At 54.1% G+C, this 27,477-nt stretch overlaps 1 protein-coding gene across 1 annotated transcript in view; it reads right to left on the reverse strand.

The window, feature by feature from the left end:
• Positions 1–27,477, reverse strand: part of KSR1 (kinase suppressor of ras 1) — a 146,241-nt gene that overhangs the window by 7,958 nt on the left and 110,806 nt on the right. The window contains 13 exon segments of the mRNA XM_046677675.1: positions 1,380–1,515; positions 2,565–2,696; positions 3,467–3,600; positions 6,952–7,048; positions 9,548–9,927; positions 10,726–10,774; positions 12,067–12,121; positions 14,550–14,591; positions 17,255–17,423; positions 20,930–21,036; positions 21,138–21,199; positions 22,786–22,869; positions 26,031–26,091. Of these exon segments, the coding sequence (XP_046533631.1) occupies positions 1,380–1,515; positions 2,565–2,696; positions 3,467–3,600; positions 6,952–7,048; positions 9,548–9,927; positions 10,726–10,774; positions 12,067–12,121; positions 14,550–14,591; positions 17,255–17,423; positions 20,930–21,036; positions 21,138–21,199; positions 22,786–22,869; positions 26,031–26,091 (1,508 nt within the window).

Genomic DNA, 27,477 nt, shown 5'->3' on the forward strand with positions numbered 1-27,477 from the left:
TGCACAGGGTCCCTTCAGGGCTTTCAAGTACCCCCAGCTGGTGGTCCCATGATCATCCTGCCGACATTGAGATAACTGGCCACTGCTGGAGGAGGGCTGAGAAATAACTGACTTGCACAAGGGCTCGCATGCTCCCAGTTCAAAATGAAGTGCATGAGCCTGTCTCCCCTCCTTCCTTCTTAGAACCCCCTGGAATAACAGTAAGAAAGCTGAACAAACAGGCAATAGGAAAGAATCAGAAATGGGGTCGTTGATTTCTGGAACGGAAAGAGGAAGGCGGCGTGTTGACAGCTGCAATGCAAGATGCTCAGAATGTGTGCAGGATGGGGCTGCAACCGAGGTGGAGGGCTCAGCGCTACAAGAATGGAGGCTGGAGTGACAAGGAGGACCAGACACAGGGCAGTAGTTGAGGGTCAGCAGAACAGCTGTCCCGACTGCCCCCAGAGGAAAGCCCCTCTCACTCTGGCATTTTGCTGCCTGCTCTCAGCATCTGCGCCTATACACAGCACACCCCTTCAGCCTCTCGATTCACGAGAACTCCCTGTGAGAAAACAGGCCAGCACACGAGACCAGGCAGAAAGTGCCCTATGACAGGGCAGATGGTGACCCTGCCAACGCTGTTCATGTCGTCAACAAGAGACTCAGAGCCTAGTTAGCGCTTGACCGGGGCACGTGCCGGGCGGTCCCTCCAGATGCTTCCATCGTTACGCAGCCCAGACACCTCCTGGGGCTACTTATTAACATCCAGGCTGGCACCTGTGTGCTCCAGTCCTTTGCGATAACACATGGTTATCACCGATGGCACTGAAAACACGGACGCCCGGTTCCTTTATACGTCACTGTGCCCAGGCAAGGAAACGCACAAATTGCAAAGCAGAGAAACCATGACAGGCATTTGGTAACGTGAGGTCAGCAACTGGATTACAATTTGGCACTTTGAAAACAAATTTGCTGCGGGAACTTCGATTTGTTCTTGAACAGTTGGGAAAAACATTAAGGAGAAAGATCTGATACCGCCATAATCCCACCGTCTGTCCCTTGTGCACTGACTATTTCTTATTATCTTCTTTCATGGTAGTAACATACAGGGTTTTACTATTTACTATCTTTTCATCTCTTAATTCAATTAAAACTATTATCTTTATTTCCTACTTTTTTTTTTTTTAAGATAATGGGTTTTTTTTTAAAGAAAAAGGTTAACAGTGGGGGTGATAAAAGACACAGGGCTTTTAGCCAACAGTAAACAGGTCTGCTTGACACTCATCTGCCTCTGGGTCCCACTTCTCAGGTGAGTGAATGTCATGTGAGGAAGCCACGTCACGTGCCTGGGGCTCCTCCCTTAGTCCCACTTCTCTTTCTGAGAGCAGGTGGCTACTCACGGTGACTTCCTTCCCCAGGCTGACGGAGGCCAGGACACGCTTCATTCCCTCTCCACTGCCAATCTGCCAGATCAAGGCCTCTGCCGCTTGGTTCTTAAAGGGCCAGTCTCTTGCTTGCAGCTCATACCAAACAGTCCTGTGGAGACCACCCACACAGTGTGAGCTCCATGCGGCGTGAGCTCCATGCGGCGTGAGCTCCATGCGGCTCTGCTTGGCTCGGTCCCAGCTCATGCCCGCCCTCCCACCATGGTGGAAAGTCCTGGGCAGCAGAGGCTCTGAACAGAGATCCTGGTACGACTGTTTAACCTCAGTGAGGCTGACACCTCCATCCCAGCCTGTCTGAGGAGTAACGGAAATGCCGAGTCTGGCGCCTGGCACACATGGGTGCTTAGGAGATGACAGCTAAGGGTCAGGGAGGACGAGACCACCCCTGAGGGAAAGAAGCCCTGAGAGGTAACAGGGTGCAGCCCTCACTCAGCCTCGCCAAGCCCCCTGGCCTTTCTTGATTTATCCAGACGGCACCTTCTCCATGAGACTCATACTGTGCAACACGGGGGACACTCTGGGCCATGTGGGGCTACCAAGCAACTGAAACGCGGACCATGGAACTGAGGTGATACACACCAGATTCCGAAACTTTGTAAGGTAAATTATCTCCCTAATTTTTTATTTTGATTACACGTTGAAATGATAATATTTTGGGTATATTGAGTTAAACAAAATATATTATTAAAACTGGTTTCACCTGTTTTTCTTTTTTTAACATGGCTAAGAGAAAACTTTATATATCCAGCTCATATTAGATTTCTATTTTTCCATTGGTCAGCTCCTTAAGGGCACTAGAGGCTGAGTAGCAGGACTCCCCATTCCCCCAGAGGGACAGTCCTTGGTTAGCTCTGGTGAGCGTCCTCACGGGGCGATGGGTGAGACTGACACCCAGAGTTAAGCATTTTATACAATTACCTAATTCAGTCCTCATGAAACAACTCCATTGGGAAGGTACCATTATTCCCATTTACAGATACCGAAACAGAAGGTCAAGGACGTGGTCACTCACCCAAACAAGTGGCAGAGCCAGGACTCAAAGTACACCTCCCCCTGCCCCCAGTGGCCAGCAGGAGCTTCTCTTTTGGCCACACTTGGCCTCAAGAGCCCCAAGAAGAGGGACGCCAGGGGCCTCCTCACCCAAATGCATAGACGTCAGCAGCTTTGGAAAATGGCAGCTGATCCTCGTCTTTCCCGGGCGTCATCTCGCGCACGATCTCAGGGGCCAGGTAGCACAACCAGTCATGTGACAGCTTCAGCTGGTTCTCACGCCTGGAGGCCAAGAAGCCAGGGCAAGGACAGGAGGCCTTCAGCCCCCAGCAAAGAGCCCCGCCTGGCAGACACCTGCCCCAGGGCCGGCACACACCTGGCCCAGGGCTGGCACACCACCCACACATGGCCTAGGAAAGCAGTACACTGAGCCCGCCCTTGCAAAGGCCCTGGTGCTTTTGGGGAATATTACAGCAGAGCGGTAACCAGGTTCTTCCAGGCAAGCAGGCCAAGAACGGGTCTTGGCAGGGAGCTGCACTTGAGGTGCCTGATTCTCTACCCTGGGAGAGTGGAGTATGTCTCTATGCAGGAAACGATCTGCCTGTGGACCTCACGACCTGGCCTGGGGCTGGCTCTCCAGCCTGCCTGCCACTCTCCCTTCTGGGGGTGCCCAAGATGCTTGGGGAGGAGCGTTTCTCCCCATTCCTTCAAGATTTGGGGAAATAAAACGTGATGCTCTTCCTCATAATGGGGATGTGAACCCTGGTCCCCTGCCCGGGTCAGTGAGCACACAAGGAAAATGCCAGTGAGGGGACCCAGCCTCCATGGGGGCCAGTCCGAGAACCAACTGCTATGAAGGACCGAAACGTTACCCAAACCAGATTCTGGACCAGGACCACAAGGGCAGGACAAAGTAAACCTGGCCTTTCCTACAGGGAGAGCTGCTCCTCAGCAACAGACAGCAAGAGCGCCCAGACCTCAGGGGGACCTCAGGCCCAACCAGCACCGCCCAGTTCCTCCCTAGTCCATCCACACACCCATGGCCAACTCACCGTCCTTCTCGGACCACGCCCGAGATCCCGAACAGCCCGAAGTCTGTGATGACCACTTTGCCATTGTCGTAGAAGACGTTCTTTGACTTGAGATCTTTGTGCACGATGCCCTTGGCATGTAGATACCCCATGCCCTGGAAGGCAGCAAGCCTCAGTCAGGGGGGAAGGAAGGGAGGAATGATGACTTAGCTTCCTCCCTGGGACAGGCGCTGAGTTGGATCCCTTACCCAGATCCCCTCATTTCATCTTCACAATCCTATGCAGCATAACTGACTCCATCTTGCAGATGAGGAAACCAAGCCTCAGAGAGGGCAATCACTTGCCCCAGGCCACACGGCAGTTAAGTAGCATCGCTGAGATCCGGTTTCAGTCAAGTCCATGCTCTTTCCATGTCACCATGCTGTCCAACATCCACCTTATACTTGGATAAGGTGCAAGGTGTGGAGAGGGTGATGGATGGGGAGCTAGGGGGTGGGGGTGGGTAATGATACTGTGGGGGATCAGAATTTGCCATCCCAAAATGTGTCCCTTTGGCTTGATTACTTTTAAGAACAAAAGACTTAGAGAGAAACTCTGACCTTCCCTCTAACTGCCTAAAAGAATTCAAGCTAGAAGGCCTTTCCGAGGACAGGCCACCACCATGGGTAACTCTGGGTGTGGTAGACTGGGAGGGTCCTTGGTAGGCCCCTTTTCATCAAAGTTCTCTCTCTCGAGTCATGTTGTCTATCGAGGGCCCAGCAAACATCAGTTTATCAAATATTTGCTTTTCCATCTCCATGTGAATTGCCTTCCTCCCCTTTAAAGTCCCAAACCACCACCCCCAATATCCTCCTTTGTCTTTAACTAAAGATGGTATTTCAGGTGGTGGCTTCGCCATTTTGGCAAGTTACTCAGTTTTCCTGCATTTCTTCTGTGTATACATGTTATTAAACTTTGTTTGATTTTCTCCTGTTATTCTGTCTCATGTCAATTTAATTCTTCGACCAGCCAGAAGGACCTCGAGGGTAGAGGAATAGCTCTTCCTCCCCTCCAATACCATCCGTGTTAAGTCACAAAGGACCCAAGTGATGTGGGGTCTCTGTCATGCTCTGCCCAGCTGGCCTCTGCCCTCAGGCTGGGCAAGGGCTCAGGTGGGGAACAAAGAGGACTTCCCACAGAGTGAGTCCCCGAGGTTAGGTGGTCCCAACATCTGTGCTGTGGTCGAAGGAGTCCTGGACTGAGACTGAAATCTGGGGTCCTAGTTCCATCTCAGCTCAGATTCTAATCCATGGTGTGGCCTTAGACACTCAACTTCTGAGCCTCAGTTTCCTCACCTGTCAAGTGAAAGGCGGGGTTGGTGATTTCTAACTGATGCTCTATTTGGACTGACCACTGACTGGCTGGGTTTATGGGACATGGGTGACCTGATGCAGGCATGACCTCAGCCAAGGTCAGAGCTGTCTTCTAATGCCAGACCCAGGACTCCCGCGTGCCCTGATGCCCCTGGGAATGGGGGTGAGATCCACAACTGAAATGGCCACCCTGCCAACTCAGAAAGAGGCACGTGTAAACCCCGCTCCCGGTCTCCCACGTTGAGCGTGCTTCACGCACCGTGAGAAATGTGGAGTAAGGGAGAGAGAGGAAAACAACAGGCCACATCTAGGAAGTAGAAAGAATGAGCCGTGAGCCAGAACCAGAGGGAACTCAGCCGAGGCCCGAGCTCGGGCCGAGTGGGTTTAGAGAGTGTCAGAGAAGAATTTACACAAGGCAGATGCTCTTCTGCAAGAGATGGGAGGGTGCGGGGTCCGCGGTGGCCACTTCCTCGGGCCTGCTGAGAGCTGGCATCCTCCCACGGAAGCAGGGAGTTCAGGAAAGAGGGACCTGCTCCTTCCCAAAACTCCATCCTAAATGCAAGACGATCCTTCTTAAAATATCTGCCCTTTTCCCAACCCAAACCAAGGCACAAGCCTTCCTCAGTAGCCAAAGACCCCATCTTGGGTTGAGCTGGGACCAGCTGTGTGACTGAGGACAAGTTGCTGTACCTTTCAGAGCCTTGTTTATAAAATAGGTGTCACAGCCTCATACACCAGCTTAAAGAGAGGCAAGATATAAAGCACTCGGGTCCGGAACACAGACTCTCCTCCCTTCCCATACTATCACAGCGTTCCCAGAGTGGCCACGAAATTGCAAACCAAATGCTAGGTCCCTGTTATTTTATTTTGAGCCTCAAAACATCAGAGATGTGCACAAAAGGGAGGGGGGCTCAGAAGTTCTCAGCAGAAGGAAAGGGCGTGGCTTTTCAGCAGGATGAAAACCAAAAAAGCCAGCTTCCGGCTCTGCAGTTCCAAAACCTTCGAGTAACTTCTCTTCCGCTCTGGAAACTTCCAGATGGCTCATTCATCCTAACTCAGCCAGTCAGCAACCAGACAGACTCCCCCAGTGTTCTGATGACGAGGAGAGAAAACAGTCTGGGAGGGGAGGCAGAGTAGGGGGCTGAGGGGGAGCAGGGTCTGGCAAGTTTGGGGATACTGGGAACTGGCTGTGACACTGCAGCTCCCGCCACCTTCTCTGAAATGAGACCGACTGCAAACAAAGGCTCCAGGGTGATATTTTGGTTTTGGGGGCTTCAAAAGTTCAATTCATTAGTTTAGCCCCATGGAAATATCACATGAAAATCTAGGTTTGTCCATAAAAGTCATCATGTTTTTACCTTTTCCTTTCTAAAGACATACACAAAATGGACAGAGAAGGAAGGGAGAAAAAAGGAGCGAAGGCAGAAGAAAAGGAAGGAGAGAAAGACAGGAAAGACGCAAAACCTTGGTGGGAGCTGCTAAGAGAAAGTTTTTCAACAAAAACAGAGGAACCCCTACCCAGCAGGATTCTAGTTTTTATCTGGGCCTGTCTGTTGCTAAATAAAGCAACTAATAAGCTTTTCTTGCATTTTTATTTAATTATGTAAAAAAGATGAAAGAAAGACAAAAGGCCGCCCTGGTTGAGGCTGAGGGCCTGTTCTCTTGAAACTTGGATTCAGAAACTTGAAGGCAGAAAGTGGGGGTGCTCTCACGACCCCCGGAAGTAGAACCGCCTTCCCCATCAAATCTAACAGACTGTCACCAAGTGCTGGCCCTGTGCCTAAGGCTCTCCGTGATTATCCCATCATCCCTTGCACCAATCCAGTGAGGGAGGTTCCATTGATATCCTCACTTTACAAGGGAAGAAGCTGAAGCTCAGAGAGGAGAAACGACCTGCCCAAAGTCACACAGCTGACCAGAATTCACTCAGATATTTAAAGCCTGCTGCATCTTCTCCAACCAATTCAATTCCATCAACGCTGACCACTGTCCAGCTCCCAGCCGCAAGAGGGCAAGACAAGAACAGAAGGAAAGAGAGGGCGTCCCTCACTCGAGGCGCCCTAACTAGAAGGAGATAGACAGCGGCCACCACCCTGACACAGGCAGAGCAAGGGGACGGCCAGGAGCTCTGGGACCAACAAGACACCCCTTTACCTTGATGATCTCCTGAGCGATCTGCCTCGTCTTGTTGATGTCCAGAGACGTCTTGGGGTCCCTCACAAACGAGTACAACGTCCGCCCCTTGCAGAAGCTGTCGAGAGTGGTGGGGTCAGGCAGAGCTCCAGGGCCAGTGTGGCCGGATCCCAGCCCTCCTGGAGCCTGGGAGGAGCTGTGCCCGCTGGCCTCTGGAAGGCTCTCCCCGTCCCCTGGACTATGGGCATCAGAATCTCATTCTTAACCAAGCCTGACGCCCATTCCTTTGGGGCCTGTCCTGAATGTGCAAAAACAGGCCTGTCTACCCCATTCCCTGAGGCCCAGGGCTGCCCTCCCCAGAACAAGAAACTCAGTTCACCAAGGCTCCCGGCAGTCCAGAGCAGCCCACCCTCCATGGGTTCCAGGCAGCAACACACCTCCTAGGACTCAGGGAAGAATCTGGCCTTTCAGGGCTACAAGCGGGCAACGTCGGGGCCCCGGGGCTCGCTGTAATGATTCTCGTGATGGTTTTTATTGTTTTCTGATCACAGGGATTTTACTGCTATTAAGAAGAGCGTAAGGAGGGGGAAGGGACGGGACATCAGAGCAATTATAGGATAAGGGGCTCACGTTTTGGGGTCTCCACCTGCATCAACTCCTAAAGCCAGGGTGAAGAAAGACTGAGAGAGAATGTGTGGCTCCTTCCCCGTTCCAGGGAGAAGGTGACGTAAACCATCTGAGAAAGGGGCTAGTTTTAGGGAAAGTCTCCAAGGAGACAATATTCTGGGCGCCTCAGAGACTTTGAGAACTGGGCGAGGGGTCTGGGACATCAGCTGACGGTTTCTTATCTATGTTCCAGTCCCCTCAGCAGATTCTAGAACATGCTAAGTTTTTTGTTAATGAACGTTTTGCTATTTTATCATATGTATTCCCTTTAAGCAGACTCAAATCTCCTATGGAACTGGGTGGACGAGAGATGGAAGGACAGATGGACAGACAGTGGCTGGGGGCTGGCATCCTGGGGGTCGTGGAGCTGGCTTCCTAAAGCATCATGTTGTCATGCTTGGGGCTGGAAGATTGTCCCTTTGGTGGGGTGACCTCCTGATCTCACATTGCTCAGGAGTTCTGGGGGGCGGTTACTAATCTTTCTGATAAATAAGTAACACGGGAATTAACTCTCACTTAGTAAATACCATTTGAGGAGAATGTTTTTTCAAAGCACAGGGTCGAGCGATAGAGAATATCATCAGAACATTAATGAGGGTTCTCTTGGCTGACAGGACTAAAGTGATTTTTATTTTCTTCTTGAAAGTTCCACCTATATTCCAAAATTTCACTAGCCTCAAATTGCTTTTCCTGATTTTAAAAGTAAACACCCAACAACCACTTTTTCAAGGCCGTGAACCAAAACGTTTCAGTTTCGCAGCCCCTGGTGCTCTGGGCGAATGACACTCTCATACACTGATGGTCGGAGAGGAAACTGGTGAACACTTTCTGGGGTAGAAATGGACATGCAACGTGACATACGCATACCCTGACCCAGCCCAGCTCATACACCCACAGAAGCTCACCAACATATGGAAAAGAGGATGTTCATCATTACAAAGTGTCCAGCAAAAGAGGACCAGTTAAATAAATCAGGATGACCAGTGATCGGCCAGACAAAGAACCCAGAGTCCAGTTGTGTGACTCTCTTCCCAAGTCCACTCCACTCTCAGTGACATCATGTCGGTAGCTTGAAATCAACTGTAGTGAGAGTATTTACACCACAGGAATTGACAGATGCCACAAACAAGGGCTCTCTTCCCCATCACCTGAGAGCTGGTTGTTAAACATTTACCAACACACCACTAGGTTCAACCACGTGATGGGGATGCTGGGCAGGTGTTACAGAGAACACAGTAGACCTCAGACCTGCACTCAAGTGAAGAAAGCAAGGTGTGAACCAGTATGATCTTTGCTGTGTATTTTTACAAAGGAGTAGATGAATAGTTTAAAAACATGAGTATCAGTAAACTTTTTTATTTTAACGGAAGGCACAATCAGACACTGGTTACAGTATCTACTTTTGGGGAGGAGCACCCAGTCGGGGTGGTTTTCACTTTGTACTTTTCTGGAACATTTGAATTTCCTCTCTCACTAGAGAGGCATCATCTAATTAATTAATTAATTAATCTATTTTTATTTTTATTTTTTGGTGAGGAAGATTGGGCCTGAGCTAACACCTGTTGCCAATCTTCCTTTTTTGTTTGAGGAAGAGTGGCCCTGAGCTAACATCTGTGCCCCTCTTCCTCTATTTTGTACGTGGGAAGCCGCCACAGCATGGCCTAACGAGCAATGTGTAGGTCCATGCCTAGGATCTGAATCTGCGAAGCCCGGACCGCTGAAGCAGAACACGTGAACTTAACCACTAAGCCACGGGGCCAGCCCCTATTTATTTTTTAATGTCAATGGGGTTATGTGCATGGGGAAATTATACCTCACTTTTGGTTTTCTTCCTTGTACCTGTCTACACTAAGACATCCACGCCCTCCAGGGAGTCCTCACAAATAACAGGGTCCCCGGGGAAGAGGGAGGCTGAGGTGGCCACCCCAGTGAGGGCCAGGGGCTGGGTTACCTGGTGATGATGGCCAAGTGGGGCGGGTTCATGCAGGCCCCCATGAAGAGCACCACGTTCTCATGCCGCGTCTGCCGGTAGTTCATCACCTCTTTCTTAAACAGCTTCAGGTGGTCCTGGTTGTGGCCATCCATCTCCAGCAGGCGGATGGCCACCTCGCCATGCCAGCGGCCACGGTGTACCCGGCCCCAGCGACCCTGCCCAATGGGCTCGCCCAGCTCCACCTGCTCGAAGGGGATGTCCCACTCCTGCAGGTACACGCTGGTCTGGCTGGCCTTACGAGAGATGGGGCCCCGCCAGGGCCGGCGAGAACTTGGCAAGTCGTCCAGCTCATCCTCGTCATCTTCTGCCTCTGACTTGCCGGCCTCCGGCTCCTCAGCCTGGAAGGAGAAAAGGAAGGAATGGAATGGAGAGCGGCAGCAGATCCGGTCTCAGCTGACTTCCCGTCCCCGGAGCCCCAGCCAGGTAAGGGAGGAGAGAGGCATGGGGTCAAGAGGCCTGGGTTTCGGTCACAGCTCTGCACCACAGGGCCTCAGTGCCCTTGTCCACCAATTATGGGGCTTGGCCCAGCCAGGCCCCGAAGCCCTTCCCACTGATGCTCCAAGATCTCCCTCAGTGACATCCGATCACTAGGGAAGAGCATTAATGTCCCCTAGGATGAAGACTTCAAGTGCATCACCCTTCCTGGGTATCCTTTTGTTTAAACAGAGTTACTGACTCTTCCCCAGGTGGAGTAATCAGTCGGCTAACATTCTCTAAGCTACACCGCACTACCGGGAGCCAGGCTCAGCCAGCACTTTGGTTCAAGGATCGAGACAGCGGTTCTTGGCCCTGGCTACAGTCAGATTCATGTGGGGAGCTTTGACAACCTATAGATGCCTGACCCCACCCAGACCGACTGAAGTTGTCTCCCGGGTCGGGGTCCAGGCCTCTGGGCTGGGAGTGGGAACCATGTGAATTAAGAGCTTACTTTAGCCTCAAAACCAGAAAAGCCAAAGGAAGCTTGCTTCATTGCATTCCTCATGCTTCTTCTCTACCATGCACACTGTCTGTGCACACAGCCTGCATCGGCTGCAGCAGGCACCTGGGAGCAAGGCCACTCCCCAGACCCTGTGTGCACTGAGATGGGGAGAGGAGAGAGAAGGCACGTCCAGGGCCTGCGGGTCACCCTCACTCACCTCCACTTCATGATCCTCCAACACGTCTGCTTTTGGCTGGTCGTCGAGCCTAAGAGTAAAACAGGGTTTGTCATACAGACCCTGAGGGTAGGCTACTCGCACTCAGCTGGGCAGGGGACGCCCCATGGGAGGTCCGAGAACCTGGGTCCTTATTCTGACCCACTTGGCTGTGAGACAGGCAGTCTGGAGGTTGTGCAAAGTCAGGAAGCCGAGGACCACACCCCATTTCCCTTCACCGGCCTCGGCCTTCCCCAGACTAACCTGAGGGTAGCGGGGGGATGAGGAGCGGGCAGTAACACCGAGGCCCTTTCGAATCTGACACCCAGGACGAGAGTTCTGAGCATATGCACAAGACTTGAAATTCTACTTGATAACTGGTTCTGTCACTTCCTAGTGGTGTGACTTTATGCAATTCCTTAACCTCTGAGCTGGCTTCCTCATCTGTGGGGTGAGGATGACCTTCTTCACCAGTGATAAAGAAATGGCAAGCAATAGGATATATTGGAGTATATGAGGAAGCCATTCGGTGGATAACTAATTCGGCCTGACCTTGTTTTTCCAAAAGGGTCTGACATGGCCGTTGAGCATGCGTTGTACATCTGCTTTAAGCATTTGCTATGTCCCAAATACAAGAGCAAATGGCCTTAAGATAAAGATGCAACTTCCCCCACATTGGCCTTTCCTTAAGGATGAGCATCTCTCCCTAGGCTAGGAACTGATTGCTGTGCTCACCTGTGACCACCCAGCTCGAGACAGCAGACCTACCACTTGCTGTGTGAATTGCTATGCGGGAGGCAACCTCGTGACCATTGTAAAAGGGACATTCTAATCGTATGTGATACATGTTCTTTAAGGGGCTGTAACCACTCTGTCCACCTCACTTCTTTGGTGCTCCGTTCCTTCTTTGGGGAAGGCAGGCCCCGGGCTAGCCTTCAGATCTGACTCATAATAAACTCACCCCAGTTTCGCTTACAGATTATTTGCATCGACACCAGGTTCGGGACCGTACGAGGGAACATGAGCCAGCTGCTCAGCGCCGCCTGACACGGAGACCAGGCTCCACAAGCAGGAGCTATTTTTAGTAGCTTTCTCTAACTCGAGTGCCCTTTGCCCACCCCTGGGTCCCGAGACCGCCCTGAAGGGAGGCCAATAAAAGCCTTCCGGCTGAGTTCCCTGGTCAGAGGTGGATTTGCCCATGGAGCCTCTCATCTGGCTGGCCCAGGTAACCGCAACATCCGGCTCGGGGGGGCTGAGCTTTCAAGGCGGGGTGGGAGGTGGTCAGGGATATGAGTCAGCTTCAGCAGGTCCCCACGGAGGAGAAAGGGGACAGGGAGTACCTACCGGGTGCTGTCCACTGCGTCAGGGGACGGGGCTGCCTGTGGAGATGCTGAAATGTCTGGAGGAAACAGAAAGCACACATGCAGCATGAGACCACCTCCGGCTCCTCCCAGAGGACACAGTGCTGGCAAACCCCAGACATGCAGGGGCAGTGGGTCCTCCCCCAGGGGCCCTCACAGGCTGCACGCAAGTTCCCTGGGCCACGTCCACTTTCCCTAAAACCGAACATGGATGCAGCCTCCTCAGCACTTGGTTTTGCCCACACAGCTCTGCCCCAGGAAGAGACTCCAGGTGGGCAAGGCTTCTCAGTTAACGCCATTCTCTTGTGGCCAAACTCCCCATACAAGCAAGGGGTGAAAGTAAACTGGGCCACTGGTGACCAGACACGTGGGCCAGACCCTCCTTTGACTTGGAGGCAGGGGCTGGTGGCAACAACCCTGGAAAGTAGGGAGACTCCTTCACTCAGGTGCATGGAGGCAAAAGGCAGGACTCGCAGGTGGCTCATAAGTGACACCTGGTGCCTGGCACAGCTCCTGGGAATTTCTGTGGGGAGCCAGAGGCTCCATCCCCCTTAACTTCTGGGTTGAGGTCTCAGGGGAGAGGAAGAAACACAGAGTCCACACCTCAGGGGGGCCCCAAGATTGGGCGGCAAGGGGCTTTCCCAGATGTGGCACTGGAAGTCCCACATCCGGGGAACAGCAGACAGATGGTCACCCCAGCATGGAACCAACATGCTACAGGCCAAACCCTCCACGGCTGTCCCTGCGGCCTGGCTCTATGCTCTCTAGTCCCCTCGAATGGCACTCAGGGAGGCCAGCAGCCCCAGGGCTCGGTGGGCCCTCACTCCTCTTTTCAGCAAAAGGAGACTGGAGGCCGCCGTGGCTCCAGGCAATCGGCACATCTCGCTGCCCCCTAGGACGCAGAGTCTCCCCACCAGCCATCAAACCACCCTGCCCCTCCAGGGCTTCCTCCAGGCCACCCTGCAGGTCATCTGAACCAGGGTCCATGACACCTCTGGGACCTCAGAGGCTCAGAGAATCTGATGGCGGCCGTGGGCTTTCTTACCAGGGAAAAGCACACACACACCCAACACCCTGTGCACGATTTCTGGGGGATCCCAGCCCCCGGGCACCTCTGCTAAGGCCTCCTCCAGACATGGCGACAAGTCTGCAGACTGCTAGGGGCGGCCTGACATTTCCACCCCTGCAACGCTGCTCAAATGTTCCCACAGAAGAAAACACATGCGTAGGGGTAAGGAGGTAGGGGTTTGGGGAGAAAGAGCACCCCAGGTGGGAGGGCAAAATGTCTGAAGCCTCATGCTTTTCCTTAAACATTAAGACGGTATTTTGCATTCTGCTCCCCAATGTGTCCATGTTTGTTTTAATAGAGATATATTCTCCCCCGTAACACATCTTCAGAGCAAGACAGACCCTTCTAGAAGAAGGGCCATGTTCTCCCAATGCTCTACTCCCCCGTATGCCATCCTACAGCCAGAAACAGAGGGGCTCCTGCAGTGGCAACCACAGCAAAGCAGGTGTGAAAGCACAGAGGCAGCTCGAGGAGCCTGCCCCTGACCCAGCCAGCCCGCACATGCCTGCAAAACCCTCCAGATGGCCCTGTAAGAACTAACGAATGCTCCACGCCACTCCCCTCGTGGAGCTGAGTTGCAGAATAGGAAAGCCTGGAATAACCAAAATACCATGACTTCAAGTGAGGCCTGTTTAACCCAGGAAGAAAGCAAGCAGCCACCGTGTTTGTCTAGAACACACAGAACCTTCACATGGCTCCATTAAGAATTAAAGTTGTCACCTTCCACTAGAGAAATAAGTACTAATCCTATAAACTCCTTAGGAGCAGGAACATGGTCAAATGCAAAGGCTGAGCACAAAGCTGGCGTGCAAGACCATTTTTGTGGAAGGGAATCAATGAGATATTGAGTTGCAAGGTTTTTGCTCTCAACTTTCTGCACGAAAGCAGCATGTCCAAAAATGGCCAGCAGATGGCGCTGTGCGGTAAGGCACTAGAAGGTGAGGCCCACTGAAAAGGCGAAGCCTGCAGACCCTCCCAAACACGCATCCCCTTCTCTAAGGTAGGGTAGCAGCTTCCTTGTCTTATGTAGGGGAAGACTCCATGACAGATGCTCATAAGCCATCAGCAAAAAAGTCCGTTTCCCCCTCATGCTGCAAACTGGGTTTCTGTCACTTCCTGGCTGTGTGACCCTGGAAAAGTTGCCTGCAGTCTCTGTGCAAGAGGCTGGACAGGATGGATACTGAGGTCCCTCCCAGTGAAGCACTGCACCTATGAAGGGCCAGCCTCAAGGCTACTCACCCTGCCCTCTTGCCCAGCCTCAAGAGACAGTCAGCTCTCAAAACAGGTGGGTGTGAGACTCAAGCACCTCGAAGGTGCCCAGGGAGAGGGCGCCCAGGTGCGCTGGACAGAGTGGCTCGAGGGAAGGGGCAGTTAGTGGAACCATGCAAACGACTCACCTGGGAAGATAAACTGCTGTCTATGATGAATGAAGTAGGCAGCTTTAAACAGAAGAGGAGGTGAGTCATACACACAGAACAGCAAACGCAGCCGAGGGAGGAGGGGACGCAGGCAGGGGCTTGGGAGAGAGGGGCTGGTTATCTGCTGGGGCAGCCCCACCCCACCTGTCCTGCCCCAGCTGGGCCTGGCCAGGACAGGGTGATTCATGCAGGAAGGAGAAAAAGAGCTGGGGGAAAATGGGTGCTGGCAGGAGCCCCCAGGAGGAGAGGGGCTTGCCCTGGAGGACTGGGGTTCACAGACGCAGTCTCCGTGGCCTTGCTGCAGAGCCATGACTGATTCTGTTCCCCTCCTGGGCCGCTTCTCCTCTGTGAAATGCGCATGAGCTCAGGAGGGTGAAATACAATGGGGAGAAAAACCCTGATTCTGAAAACATCTTAACAGTGCTGTGTGCAGAAGAATGGTCTCACCCCTCAGCCCCACATTCACACTTGATCTCACCACTAGGGAAAAGAGAAACATCCTCTGGTGTTTTTGGGGGGTTTTTGTTTTTTTTGGTGAGGAAGATTGGCCCTGAGCCAATATCTGTGCCAATCTTCATCTATTTTATGTGGGATGCCACCAAAGCATGGCTTGACAAGCGGTACTAGGTCTGTGCCCGGGATCTGAACCTGTGAACCTGGACCGCCGAAATGGAGCACACGAATTTAACCACTACGCCACCGGGCCGGCCCCAAAAACATCCTCTCTTAAGGATGACTGAAGGGGACACACCAGCACGTCTGGGGACTCTGACCCAGCATGCTTCTCACCCCAGTCCTGCCATCTATGAGGTGAGGCCTGGGGAGCTGGTGAACGTCTCCGCTGTCGTATTGTAAAATGGAGTAAAAAATTTCCCCAGTTGGGGCTGGCCCCGTGGCCGAGTGGTTAAGTTCGCGCGCTCCGCAGCAGGCGGCCCAGTGTTTCGTTAGTTCGAATCCTGGGCGCGGACATGGCACTGCTCATCAGACCACGCTGAGGCAGCGTCCCACATGCCACAACTAGAAGGACCCACAACGAAGAATATACAACTATGTACCGGGGGGCTTTGGGGAGAAAAAGGAAAAAATAAAATCTTTAAAAAAAAAAAAAAATTTCCCCAGCTATCACCCAGGACAAACTGAAATGCTCCCGCACAGCACAGAGTAGGTGGACAGTAGAAGTTCCTCCCCCAGCTTAACCACGGGGCTAGTCCAGCCCCGGGCGCTGCTGTGATCAGAGAGATAACAGACCCTGGAGAGAGCGGGCTCTGTGCAGGAGACGAGGAGGGCTCACCCCGAGGACACCAAGAAAGCTGAGAAGCTCTGGCTGACATCACAAAAAGGACTTTTTCTGTGGCTGTTGTTTTTCAAACAGGCTCTTCCTTTTAGAAAAACCCAGAAACCAGGAGGTTTAGCAAAAGGCCTGGTTTCAGAACATAATAATGACACAGCAGAATGGCAGACGAGGTTAATCAAAGGGGCCATCGCTCAGCCGCAGGGAAGAGAGGGCGGTGCATTAACGTCAGGAGACATCTAGCCACATGCACGTGTGAAGGCGAAGGGATGGGAGAAAGAGAAAAGAGATTTCTACAAAATCTCGGTCTTTCACCAAAGAAGGTCCCCAAAAGAAGGCCCTGGAACCCTGGTGAGAGGGACCCAGAGAGGCTGCCCAGCCTCCTGCTGGCTGCATGTGGCCCCAGTGGGGGGTCCCCCGGCACAGGAAGAGCTGTGCCTCTGTCCTCCTGGGCCTGGAGCCGCAGGGCCCAGTGACAGGTGGGCCCTGACCCAGACTCCACAGGCTGAAGCTGGCGGCGGGCCTGTGGCTGGGCCTGGAGCAAACTGGAGGGTCCCAGCAACGCCTCCCCGTCCCCCCAGGGTGCCAACTGAAACACACCGAGGGCTAAGACGACTTCCAGGAGCTGTCAGGGAGGCAAGGCTGAGGATCAGTCCTGAAATGGACAAGTAGGCTTCGCTCTGCTCCCTGGGGAGGCGGGACACCCCAGGCCCAGCCAAGAGGCGGGGGGTCCTGGCCATACAGACCTCAGGGCAGCAGGGGCTGCGGTCACTCAGAGGTCAGCGCTGGCTCAGGGCTGCTCCGGCACGCACTCCCCGTGGGACTCAGTGTCCTCATCCACACAATGGGGACAACCTAATCCCAACTTCACGTGGTCCCCTGTTCTATGGAAAAGGGAACGAAAGCTCCCCTTTCAATAGCTGGTCCAGATCACAGAGCAGGTAAGCAACAGAGCCTGGATTCCCCCTTCCAGGCCTCCGGGCCTCCCCCAGCTCCCTGTGCCGCCTGCCATGGTTCCGGGGAGCTCAGAAGCCCTGAGTGAGTGAATAATGCCCAGAAGGAGCCAGCCCATGCACAGGAGGGCAGCATGGGGATTATGGCAAGAACCCGGACTTTATGTCAGATGGATTCGGATGGAACCCCAGCTCGGGGCAAGCCACTTCCTCTCTCTGAACCTCACTGTCCCCATCTGCAAAATGGGTGCAATGACAGCATCTCCCTCAGAGCTGCTATCAAGTTTAAATACGGTAGCGTGCTTGAGCTCAGCACGTGCCTGGCACCCAGCAAGTGCTCTTCCTGGTGGCAGCATTTGACCTTGAGCCTGCTGGGGTGTGCTGAGAAGGGGCATCCGACCCCATCCCTGAGGGCCCAAAAAAGCCCCGCAATACGGTACCTGGGAAGTTGAACCTGCTGTCCCGCTGGCCGGGTGAGGGGTTGGGGGGCGTGGTGGCACTGGATGGGTTGGACGATGTCGGGAAGGGCGCCGGCGAAGAGGGCGTGGAGGACGTGGTGGAGGAAGGGTTGCTGCTGGAGTCCAGGTGGTTCATGGCCGGAGGGTGCTCCTGCAGGACCAGAGACAGGGGAGGTGGGCAGGGACTGTCGCTACCCTGCTCAGCCTGCCTCCCACACCCCGTGCCGAGATCCTCCCTTCCCCGGCTAAAAATGAGGTCAGCCAGGGCATCCTGACATTTGCCCGGTCTAATGTTGGAGGGGAGGAGGGCACAGAGAGAACCTCACCTCAACACCCATCCTGCAGAGGACACCTGCTCATCTTTCTTATTTCAGCTTAAACAGACTTTCCTTCCAGAAGCCTTTCCTGAGCCCCAGCTGGGACCATGCTCCTCCTCTTTATCCTCCCATAGCTCCCAGCACTTTTCCTCAGGGCACCCAAACCACAGTTTGAGGTTTGTCAATGGCAGGCAACTTGGGCGGTTTTCTGAAGACTGTCTCTCCCACCACACTGTGCGTCCTGGGGGACCACGGCTGCTCAAACACACCCAGTGCCTGGCCCAGAGCCAGGCACATAGCAGAGTTTTTTTTTTTTTTAAAGATTTTCTTTTTTTTCCTTTTTCTCCCCAAAGCCCCCCGGTACATAGTTGTATATTCTTTGTTGTGGGTCCTTCTAGTTGTGGCATGTGGGACGCTGCCTCAGCGTGGTTTGATGAGTGGTGCCATGTCCGCGCCCAGGATTCAAACCAACGAAACACTGGGCCGCCTGCAGTGGAGCGCGCGAACTTAACCACTAGGCCACAGGGCCAGCCCCCATAGCAGGGTTTTTTAATGAATTAAATTCAGCCTCTGACAAGCATTTATTTTGTGTGTGGTATACAGCAGGTACCTACGAAGTGCTCCCTCTACTTCTGCAGACGTGCTGGCTAGGACCACCCAGTGGCTGAACCCTAGCAAGGCCAAAGGACCCCCAGAAAGAGGCTACAGGGAACTGATTCCATGGTAGGGGGGACCCCGGACCTGGCCCGTGTTTCCCAGAACCAAACACCAATCCTCAGGGGGCAGGGACAAATTCCTTGGTCAAAAGAGCTGGGGCTAAGTTGGGTTCAATGCTGAGTTCAACCAGTTTCTCTCCCACAGACTCTAAAGGCTCTGGGGCACGTGTGGGCTCTGGAACCACCAAAGCCGATGCAGTGGGCCTCCCCGTCCAGGGACAGCCAACGCCGCCTGGTGCCGGGCTAAAGCAGGGCAGGGACCCCTGAGCTCTCCCTGGCCCCATGCACGTTCCAAGGCCCCAGACCCTCAATCCCGTCACCCAGACAGGGGGAGTGGTTGAGAGGCAGGTTGATTCCCAGCGTCTCCACTCGGCACCTGCGTGACCTTGGATCCATCACCCCACCTTTCTGAGTCACAGTGTGTCATCTATAAAACAGGGTATCAGCTGCTGCCTCACAGGGCTGTTCATTTGCTCAACGTTCAATACAAACGCTTCCTCACTGCCTATTGTGCACCAGGCGCCAAGGGAGGCGTCGGGGACCAGGCAGAGCAAGAGAACCCGGCCCTGCCCTCCTGAGCCCCGACACGGGGCAGCAGACGGCAGACATGGGACTGCACCCTGTGACAGCAGGTCATGAGGAAGTCTGGGAAGGGAGCGGTGCGGCCAGGGGCGCTGCCCCTCAGGCCATGTCCAGCCAGGCCTGCCCGAGGAGGAGAGTGCTGTAAACGCTGGGCAGAGTGTTTCAGACAGAGGGAACGGGGGCGGGGGGGGGGGGCACAAGAGCCCCGAGGCAGGAATGGGCAGAGCCTGGCTGAACGAGGAGTGGGGAGGGTGGCTGGAGAAGAGGTCAGAGGGCCAGGCTCGCCCTGGTGAGGTCAATGGGATAAACACATGGCCTTTAGCACAACGCCAGGCTCCGAGTGAGAACTCAGTACCTGTTAGCTTGAGTTGCAATAATGACTATAAATAGGGGATATCGGAAGGATCACACTAGGTTGCTCCCTCAGGGACATGAGAGGCCATCAGGCACCACCCAGAACCATGTTGGTTAAGGGCCGAGCAGGAGGGGCTCATGGAGGAGGACGGACACTCGGTGGGTTCTGAAGAACTGACAGGAGGGTGAGGGGTGGGTGTCTAGGTGGGTGGAAATGCAGGAGTAAGTGCACCAGGGCACAGATGGACAGGAGGTGAGCGAGGGGTGTGCAAGGATGGGGTGGGGGGTGTGCGCTGGATGGAGCTGGAGAGGAGAGGGCAGGCGCAGAAACAACTCTGGCGAGGTGGGGAGTGGTAGACCAGGGGATCTGGCATCCCACCAATGAATTGCGACTGTCTGTGACAGGCTGGAAACAAACACCGTTGAGCAGATGGTACTGCTCCCGACCAGCAAGTTCACCAACTCTAGATCTAGTTACCCTTACAACATCCCGTGAACAAAGCATTGGTAACCCCACTTTCCAAACAGGAAAGAGGCTCAGAGAGGTCAAGTCGCAGAAGCAAGAAAGGGAAACAGTCAGGACTCGAACCCAGGGCTGTGGATCCTATCATCTTTCCACTCCGCCTCTCCATTCTTGGCGGGAATGCCACCAACAGAGGGAAAATGCGATGACAGGCAGAGAGAGGCAGGAGGGAAGACATGAGTGGGCCCGTAAGATACACTAGGTCTGGAGCAGCCGGCCTCCCAACTGACAATAAGAGGAGGCCCTGGACCCTCCTGGAGCAGCTCCCCAGGCTGTATCTTCAGGGTCCCCAGTGTTAACTGGACACGTCACTTGCCTCTCTTCTCTCTGCCCAAACCTCCACCCAGGCTAGCCATGGCCACGGAGCAGCTCACGCACCCCTCAGTAGGGAGGCAAGTACATGCTAAGCCCTGGTCTGGAGTTGGGGCACAACACGCTTGAAAATACCCACAGTGGCTCCGGGCAGCGGGGGGCAGACAGCTACTGTGTGGTCACCAGGATAGGGACCACCGTCAGAAGTCACGAGCATGGGCGCCTCGCAGACAGCACACACACCTGTGCATGGGGGCCCGTGGCAGGTCTGAAGACCCTCCTGGGGACACAAGCCTTCGAGAATCTGTCTAGCTGCAGACGACACCCGTCTGCATTAGCAGAGAAGCCGGACCCCAGGCTACGTCAAGAAAGGCGCTTTCATGTATTACTTTTCAAGATGTGTTTGCCGCGCTGTGACTAAGGCCCCGGGCTCGGGGCTGGGCCTGCCTCTCACTCCTGTGGGACCCCGTGCCCAGTTTCCTCATCTGTAAAATGGAGGTCATATCAAAATGTATCTCTTAGAACCATTGTGAGGGTCAAATGAAGCACTGATGGAGAAAGTTCCTGACTCACAGTAAGTGAAATGTTAGCTCAAAATAGGGGAGGGGGGTCCTGTGCATGTGCCCACGATTTGGACATAATTGCGAAGTCTGCTAAATGGCTAAAGACAGGCTCCCTGAAGGCCACCGTCTGGCCATGGATTGCAGACCAAGTGTCAGGTCCCACCGCCCCGCTGCCACCCTCAGCCCCAGCTGCACCTCTATATCAGGGGGGCCTTACAGAAAAGAATTCTGGAGTGGAGAGGGGTGCTCCTGGCAGAAACAGCAGACCCCCGGGCTGTCGCCCAGCATACCTTCTTTGTCAGTGCTTTGGGGAGGGTTCCAAAATGGGGTTCGGCGGCTCTGTCCACCGGGTTGTTGATGTCCGAGGGGACAGATTCTGTCCTCCGAAGCCTGGGGACTGTTTAAAAAGAGGGGCGAACCATCAGCAGGGAAGACATCAAGCTCAAGAAAGACTGAGCTCACATCCAGAAGGCGGAGGGGAGAGGGCAGAACACTCACGTGGCAGGAAGGAAATCCGACAGGCGGGGGCTTCTTTCGTACACTTGTTGTGACACTTCAACCTGGAGAGGAGGCAGGATCAGTGCCGGGAGGACCACGCGGGCTCCCGGGGCCCCACAGGGGCTCAGGCATCGCCCGGCAGCCCTGGGCAACACTCGCTCACAACAGCCTCAATTTCCACAAGTTTCTGAACAAACGTTAGCTCAAAAGTGTAGAGCATCCTGATGTTAACAGCACCAGCAGCTGCTGTCTGCGGGCACGACCACGTTCCTGTTGGTCACTCCATGTGCAAAGCAAAGCAGACTTGACTGTACCTATTTTAACTTGTCATGTGTGGTCACACATCTGTTTTTCTTTTCTAAGGAAAAGGAGACCCTCCACCCGTGATCAGAAAGCTCGAGACAAACCTGAACTTGCACAAAAGATGAATCAGAAGGAGACCGTTTGCATTCCCCAAGGATCTCAGGGAGGGGAGGGGCGGCCCCACCCGCTACACCCCAGCAGGGGCCATGTGGTCTACGGATCAGAGTGGCCAGGAGGGGAAGGGCTGGGTTCTCGGGTTGGTCCTGCCGCTGCATCACGCCTCAGGGTTCTCATCCATCAAACAGGCTGACAGTGGGGCCCCAGCACCCTCACACTGCAACCACAGGAGGGCACAGGGCTCGGAGGTCAGCCTGTGCTCTCCGCACAAAAGGCATCGCTTGAAAGGGAGCTGGGGGTCCCCAATTTAAAGCCAAATGGCAGGTGCCACAGCGGATCTAGACTGGGGAGAAAGCTCTGGCCTCTCCTTGGTGATCAGGAAAACACAATTTATCTAGCTGACACGCAAGAGACCCACCACCTGTGGTCTGTGGGAGCCCAAGAGCTTTTACCACACATGCTAGCTCAGGTTCTTGGAGCAATCCTGATGGACAAAGACAGCTGGAATCATCTTCCCAGATGTATAAATGACAAAAATGAGGCCCAGAAAGGGCAAGCACCTTGCCCCAGGTCACACAGCAATGCAGGGGTAAAGTGGGCGGAGAGCAGAGAGTCCAGGTTCACCATCTGTAAGGTGAGGGCCGCCGGAGAGCAGGGGGTGGACACTGCTCACCCCTCACTGTTCCCTCTCCTTGCCATTCTTTCCCACCAGAAACCACAATGGCAGGAAAAAAGAAGACTGGATTGTAGGGACTCTACGTTCTCCTCCACTCTCCTCTTCTGTAAGTACCATGAGCCATCTCTCTGTTCTTACCACTGCTTATCCCCGTTTCCCATCCCTTGTGTGCTAAAATGTAAGGCTCAACTTCAGAACCCCTTACAGATGCCAGAATAGTCCTCCATTCCTCTCTGCCTTTGTACAAGATATTCCCTTGGTCTGGAATTCTCTTTCCTCCTGGGTCCACCTGGCAAACTTCTATTCATCCTTCAAAGCCCACCTCAAATATTCCCTTCTTCTGGGAGTGCCTTGCTTGATGCTTCCTTAATCTCTCTAGAGAGGGCTGCTAATTCTCTGGTGTGCCAAATGGGATTACGAACAGTAGGTTTAGGGCAACTCCTTTGAACTCTGACTTGACCTAAGGCCAAGAATCAAGCAGCAGGACTGTTATTAAACTAAAAGTATTGAGAATGTTCTCCTCTCCCACCACCCCAACCCTCTGCCCATCACCTGCAATGCTTGCACTTCACTCCAAACATCATGCTTTTCTGGCACACGTGGCAGACCTGCGACAGCCAGGACTTGGTGGAGAACCTGCAGGGGTGGACACACAAAAATGCTCACATGGGCCAGGAGACGAGGGCCTGGATGGAGAAGGGTCCCCACACAGCCCCAGGGAAACCAGGAGACTTGTTCCAACCCAGAGCTCCAGGTACCCTCTCCCAGGGAGGGCAGGGGCACACAGGGGCCCTAGGTATTCAGATTTCTCAGCCACAAGGTCATCATTGTCAAAATCCCAAAGCTGGTGTGGTCCCTGATGTCAGCTCTCCAGCAGGGATTGGCAATAGCGATCAAAAGGACAGGTGTGCATACGGAGCAATTCTAGTCTTAGGAATTCACCCAGCAGATACTCCCACGGGTGTCAAATGATGTATGGACAAGGTTACTCCCTGCAGCATTTCTGCAGCAGTAAAGGACATGAAACAACCTACGCTGTCAGGTGCATAGGTGACTGACTCCAGAAAGTATGGTCCAGCCACACAACCAAACACCGTGTAGTCCGTAAATAAAATAACGAAGCTCTTTCTCTGCGGGTATGGAAAAATCTCCAAATTACGCCATCGGTGAAAACAGTGAGGTCCAATACTGTACAATTCTATCTCTATGAAGTTCAAGTACAGGAAGACCTACCCCCGGGTGACAGAAGTGGACAGTGCCATCTGGGTGGCAGCACTGTCGCCTGGGCAGGGCCAAAACCACTATCTGGGGAGCTGGAAAGCTCTGAATCTTCCTCTGGGAGCACGCATGGGGGTGTACATATGTCAAAATCCATCTGTGCACTTAGCTCTGTATAAATTATGTCTCAATTTAAAAAAGGAAACAAAGTATAGAACAATGTGTATAATATATGCAGCATTTGTGTGAAAACAAAAAAGGAGGTGGAAGAATATACATATGTATTTGCTTATATAAAAATATCTCCAGAGGGAGACCCAAGAAACTGCTAAGATCTGCCCACAGGGGGACCTGGGGAGCTGGGGACAGGAGTGGGAGGGGACTTTTCTCTATATATACCCTTTTTACTTCTTGAATTTTGAATGTGTGAATATATTTCAAACCAAACTAAATCAAAATTTTAAAAAAATAAAGAAACACAAAAAATAGGTTGGAAGGAAGGATGGGGGTTGAGTGGGTGGTATCCTCCAGAGAACCAGCCTCAGGCCCGTAGAAAGAAAGCACATTTTTCTTGGAAGAGATTTTTAAAAGCAGAGTATATCACACTAAAAACAGAACAGCATCAGTACTTGCTTGAGGAGCAGTTCGTAACACACCCATAAGAATTAGCTCACTCTACTCTTACAACCGCCCCCAGGATTCTTAGTACACAGGCAAGGGAACCGGCTCAGAGAGGTCGGGTGACTTTCCCGAGGTCACACAGTTGGGATGCTGTGCGCGGGGCAGACCCCAGGTCTCTGCAGTCAGAGCTGCATGGCTTCTCTGTAAGAGAGACACTGAGGCAGAGCACGAGGGAAAAAGCGTGGCTTCAGGTCAGATCACTTGGGGTCTGAGCCCTGCAGACCACTAGCTGTGGGTGTCCAGGAGCCTCTGCAGGTGGGGCCAGTGCTCCCGCCTCACAGCGACTAGGGGAGGATCACACGTGTGAGGTGTGACTGCGTAGTGTCTGCCACCTGGAGGAGGTGCGTGAACGCTATTGTCTCCACCCAGCCAAGATGGGGGCTTGGACAAAGGCGTCCGCCTTGCTGGGTGCCTTTTAAGGAGCTCCGATTCTGCCTCCCTGGGACCCACACTTCTCCCTGCACCCCCAGGCTTTAATCTGCTCTCATGTCCACACTGGGACAAGGGGGACAGCTCAGAGGTATCTGAGATGACCTCCACGAGGAAATCCAGAAATGGGCCGAGATGATGGTCGGGTCTGGGCCTGAGCAGGCGCAGGTGCTGGGAGGTCGGCTGAGGGATGAGGGATGGGGGCACCCTTCCGGACCAGGGAAGTGTCATGGGATAGTTTTGCCCCTATAACTAGACCAAAAAACCTTTAGACCTTCTTGTTGAAAGAGGCCTGGATCGTGGGCTTAAAAACCAAGAGGGTGTGACTGTGACATCGCCTGCCTGAGCCCAGAACCTCAGCGGGTGGGGCAGCCTGGCAATGCCAGGCATGAGGGGTGAGCTGCCCAGCTTGGAGGGCAGCCTCTGGAACTAGCCGTCACCGGTGGAAGGAAGCAGCAGTCTGGCAAACACGTGGGGGCAAACGGGCACGGCCTCGAATCCTCTGTGAAACCCAGCACCGCCGAGACAAGACTGAAACGGAGCAACCCTCGGATCCCGTCGGCCCCTGTCGGGCTGGAGCCAGAGGTTAAACAGCAAGGACCCCCCGCTGGTGGACACGCAAGGCTCAGATGCACATCACCCTGTGTTATCCTCGTGACTGGACTGGAAGTCTCATTGCAGAAGGGGAAACTGAGGCTTGGAGAGGGTCCTGCCCACAGGCATAATCTAATGGGGGCGGAGGGGTGTTCTTGACTTTCTGAAAGGTCCTGCTCTCAGCAGCTCTCTCATGGCCCTGGGAAGGTCACACTTGGCATCTTGGGTATGTCCAGGACCTTCACTCAAAGGGCCTCACCTGGTTGTCCGTGGTACCCTGGACTCTCCCCCCAGGCTCTGGGGTACAGGCATCGCAGCCCTGACAAGGTTCCAAACAGGGGTGCCCGGGCACCAGCTGGTGGGCTCCAGCACTGTCCTACTGGCAGTGTGACCTCAGGCAAATTACTCAACCCCTCTGGTCTGGAGTGCAGCTCACACTCCCCAGAAATGAAGAGCCCTGGCAAGTTGCAAAGTTCCTGGCAAGCATCCCCTGTCATGTTCCCAACAGCCTTTAGCAGGGACGGTTAGAGCACAGGCATCCCAAGGTGTCCTGGTGGTCCTCTGGCTGACGAGACGCCACCCAGACCTGTGGTCAGCATCACACCCCAGCCTCATGAGCACTGAGGCCAGGCCCGCTGGACTGTCCACGTCATAGGCGCCAGTCAGCCCTCCCTAACATGCATGAATGCCAGAGTCACCAGAAGCTGCTCCAGAGGGGCACAGGGCTGTGTCCACAGAGGTGATGGACAGACAGACCAGAAGCAGAGGACAGATCCCCACTGTGATGAAGAGTGACTCCCTCAGTGGGGCTCCGGCACAGGCAGGTCCCAGCCCAGCTCTGTGCCCCCTCCCGGCCCCAGCCCGGCGGGGCCTACCTGTGCGTCACCGGCAGCCCAATGTCCCTTCGTACCATCTGTGGCGATCCATGTGGGAGATCTGCAGGGAAAGAGGCCGGGGGGGGGCAGGCTGAGGAAGCCCCGCTGGGGACACCTCATGCCTGTGACCTGTTTCAGAGAGCACAGCCTAGATGGGCGCACCTTATCGCAAGGCAGAGAAATGCCCCTGAACCTGATCTATCAAAAGAGGGACAGGCCAGGCGAGACCAAGGGGGCAGCGCAGTCACCCTCACACTTGGCCTGCTTCTCTAACGAACAGTACGGCTGGCCTCTGTGGACGGCTCAGTTGCTGCCCCCGTGTGGTTTCCCGCTTCGGCAGAAGGCAGGCTGGAGAGGCAGACGGCAAAGCAGAGGAGAGGGTAGCTGTCTCCACACCCCGACCTCGTGCACTCCCTCACGGATGCACCCACAGGGCCCCAGCCTGCGAGGGCTGAGTTCTGGTCACTTCTTGTTAAGTGGATAGAAGTAGTCTGACCCTTGGTGGAGGGTTTGAGGCTGGTCAGCCAGAAGCACCTTGAGAATTTTGCTCTGAGAGCCACCACTGCCAGATCTGGGTAGGGAGATGAGGACAACGTGACGCTGCACCGTGCTCCCACGCCCACCTGGCCCTCAGTCTGAGCCTTTGCGTCTCCGGCCACGAGCTTTCAGATGCCCCTTCTGCCTGCCCTCTCCTAATCCCGGCTTCCCCATGAGGACAGGCATCAGCAGTGTTGATGGCATTACAGGTTGGGCAGTGGAGGAGCAGCTGGAAGCACTGCCTCCATCCACAGCAGCTCGCAGGTCCAAGTCCCCCACTGCTCCCCTCCTCCCATCCCCCTCTGCCCATCTCCTCCTGGTGCAGGGGCTCTCAGTGGAGCCCATGGATGGGCCTCAGGGGGGTCTAGGAATCCTCTGGACTGGGAAGCAGAATGTGGTGGCCTTTTCCCTAGAAAGACGGTCTAGACTTTTAATCAATTATCAAAGAGACCTGTGACCCGGAGGTTAGAAGCACAATGGCCAATCTAGTGTCCTCTGGGTCAGCAGAGGCCACTGCACCTCCCCCACCCCCCTCACCCCATGCTGGCCTGGCACACAGCTGGTGCTCATTAAGGGCTGGCTCCCTTAAGGCCAAATACCACATTCCCAACCACAAGGAGAAGGTCATGTTGGAGGCACCGACTCCTCCTCCCACATCGAGGGGAGTGTGCTCAGGACCAAAAGGCCCTTTGCTGCCCCTGATGATGGGGGAACCCACAATCACACCACCTGCAGCTCGCTCTCTCTCTGGCACATCGACCATGGAGCTGACTGGTCCCAGTCTCGTGGGGCCAACTCCACTCTAGCCAGTGGCCAAGGCCATCAAAGCACCTGGGTCTAAAAGGGGTTAGGCTGCCAGCCTAAGAGCAACAGACTGTGGGAAAATGAGATTTCAACCATCTGTCTCTGA

Source organism: Equus quagga, chromosome 11 (assembly GCF_021613505.1).
Source record: "Equus quagga isolate Etosha38 chromosome 11, UCLA_HA_Equagga_1.0, whole genome shotgun sequence".
In the NCBI taxonomy this organism is placed as follows: Eukaryota; Metazoa; Chordata; class Mammalia; order Perissodactyla; family Equidae; genus Equus; species Equus quagga.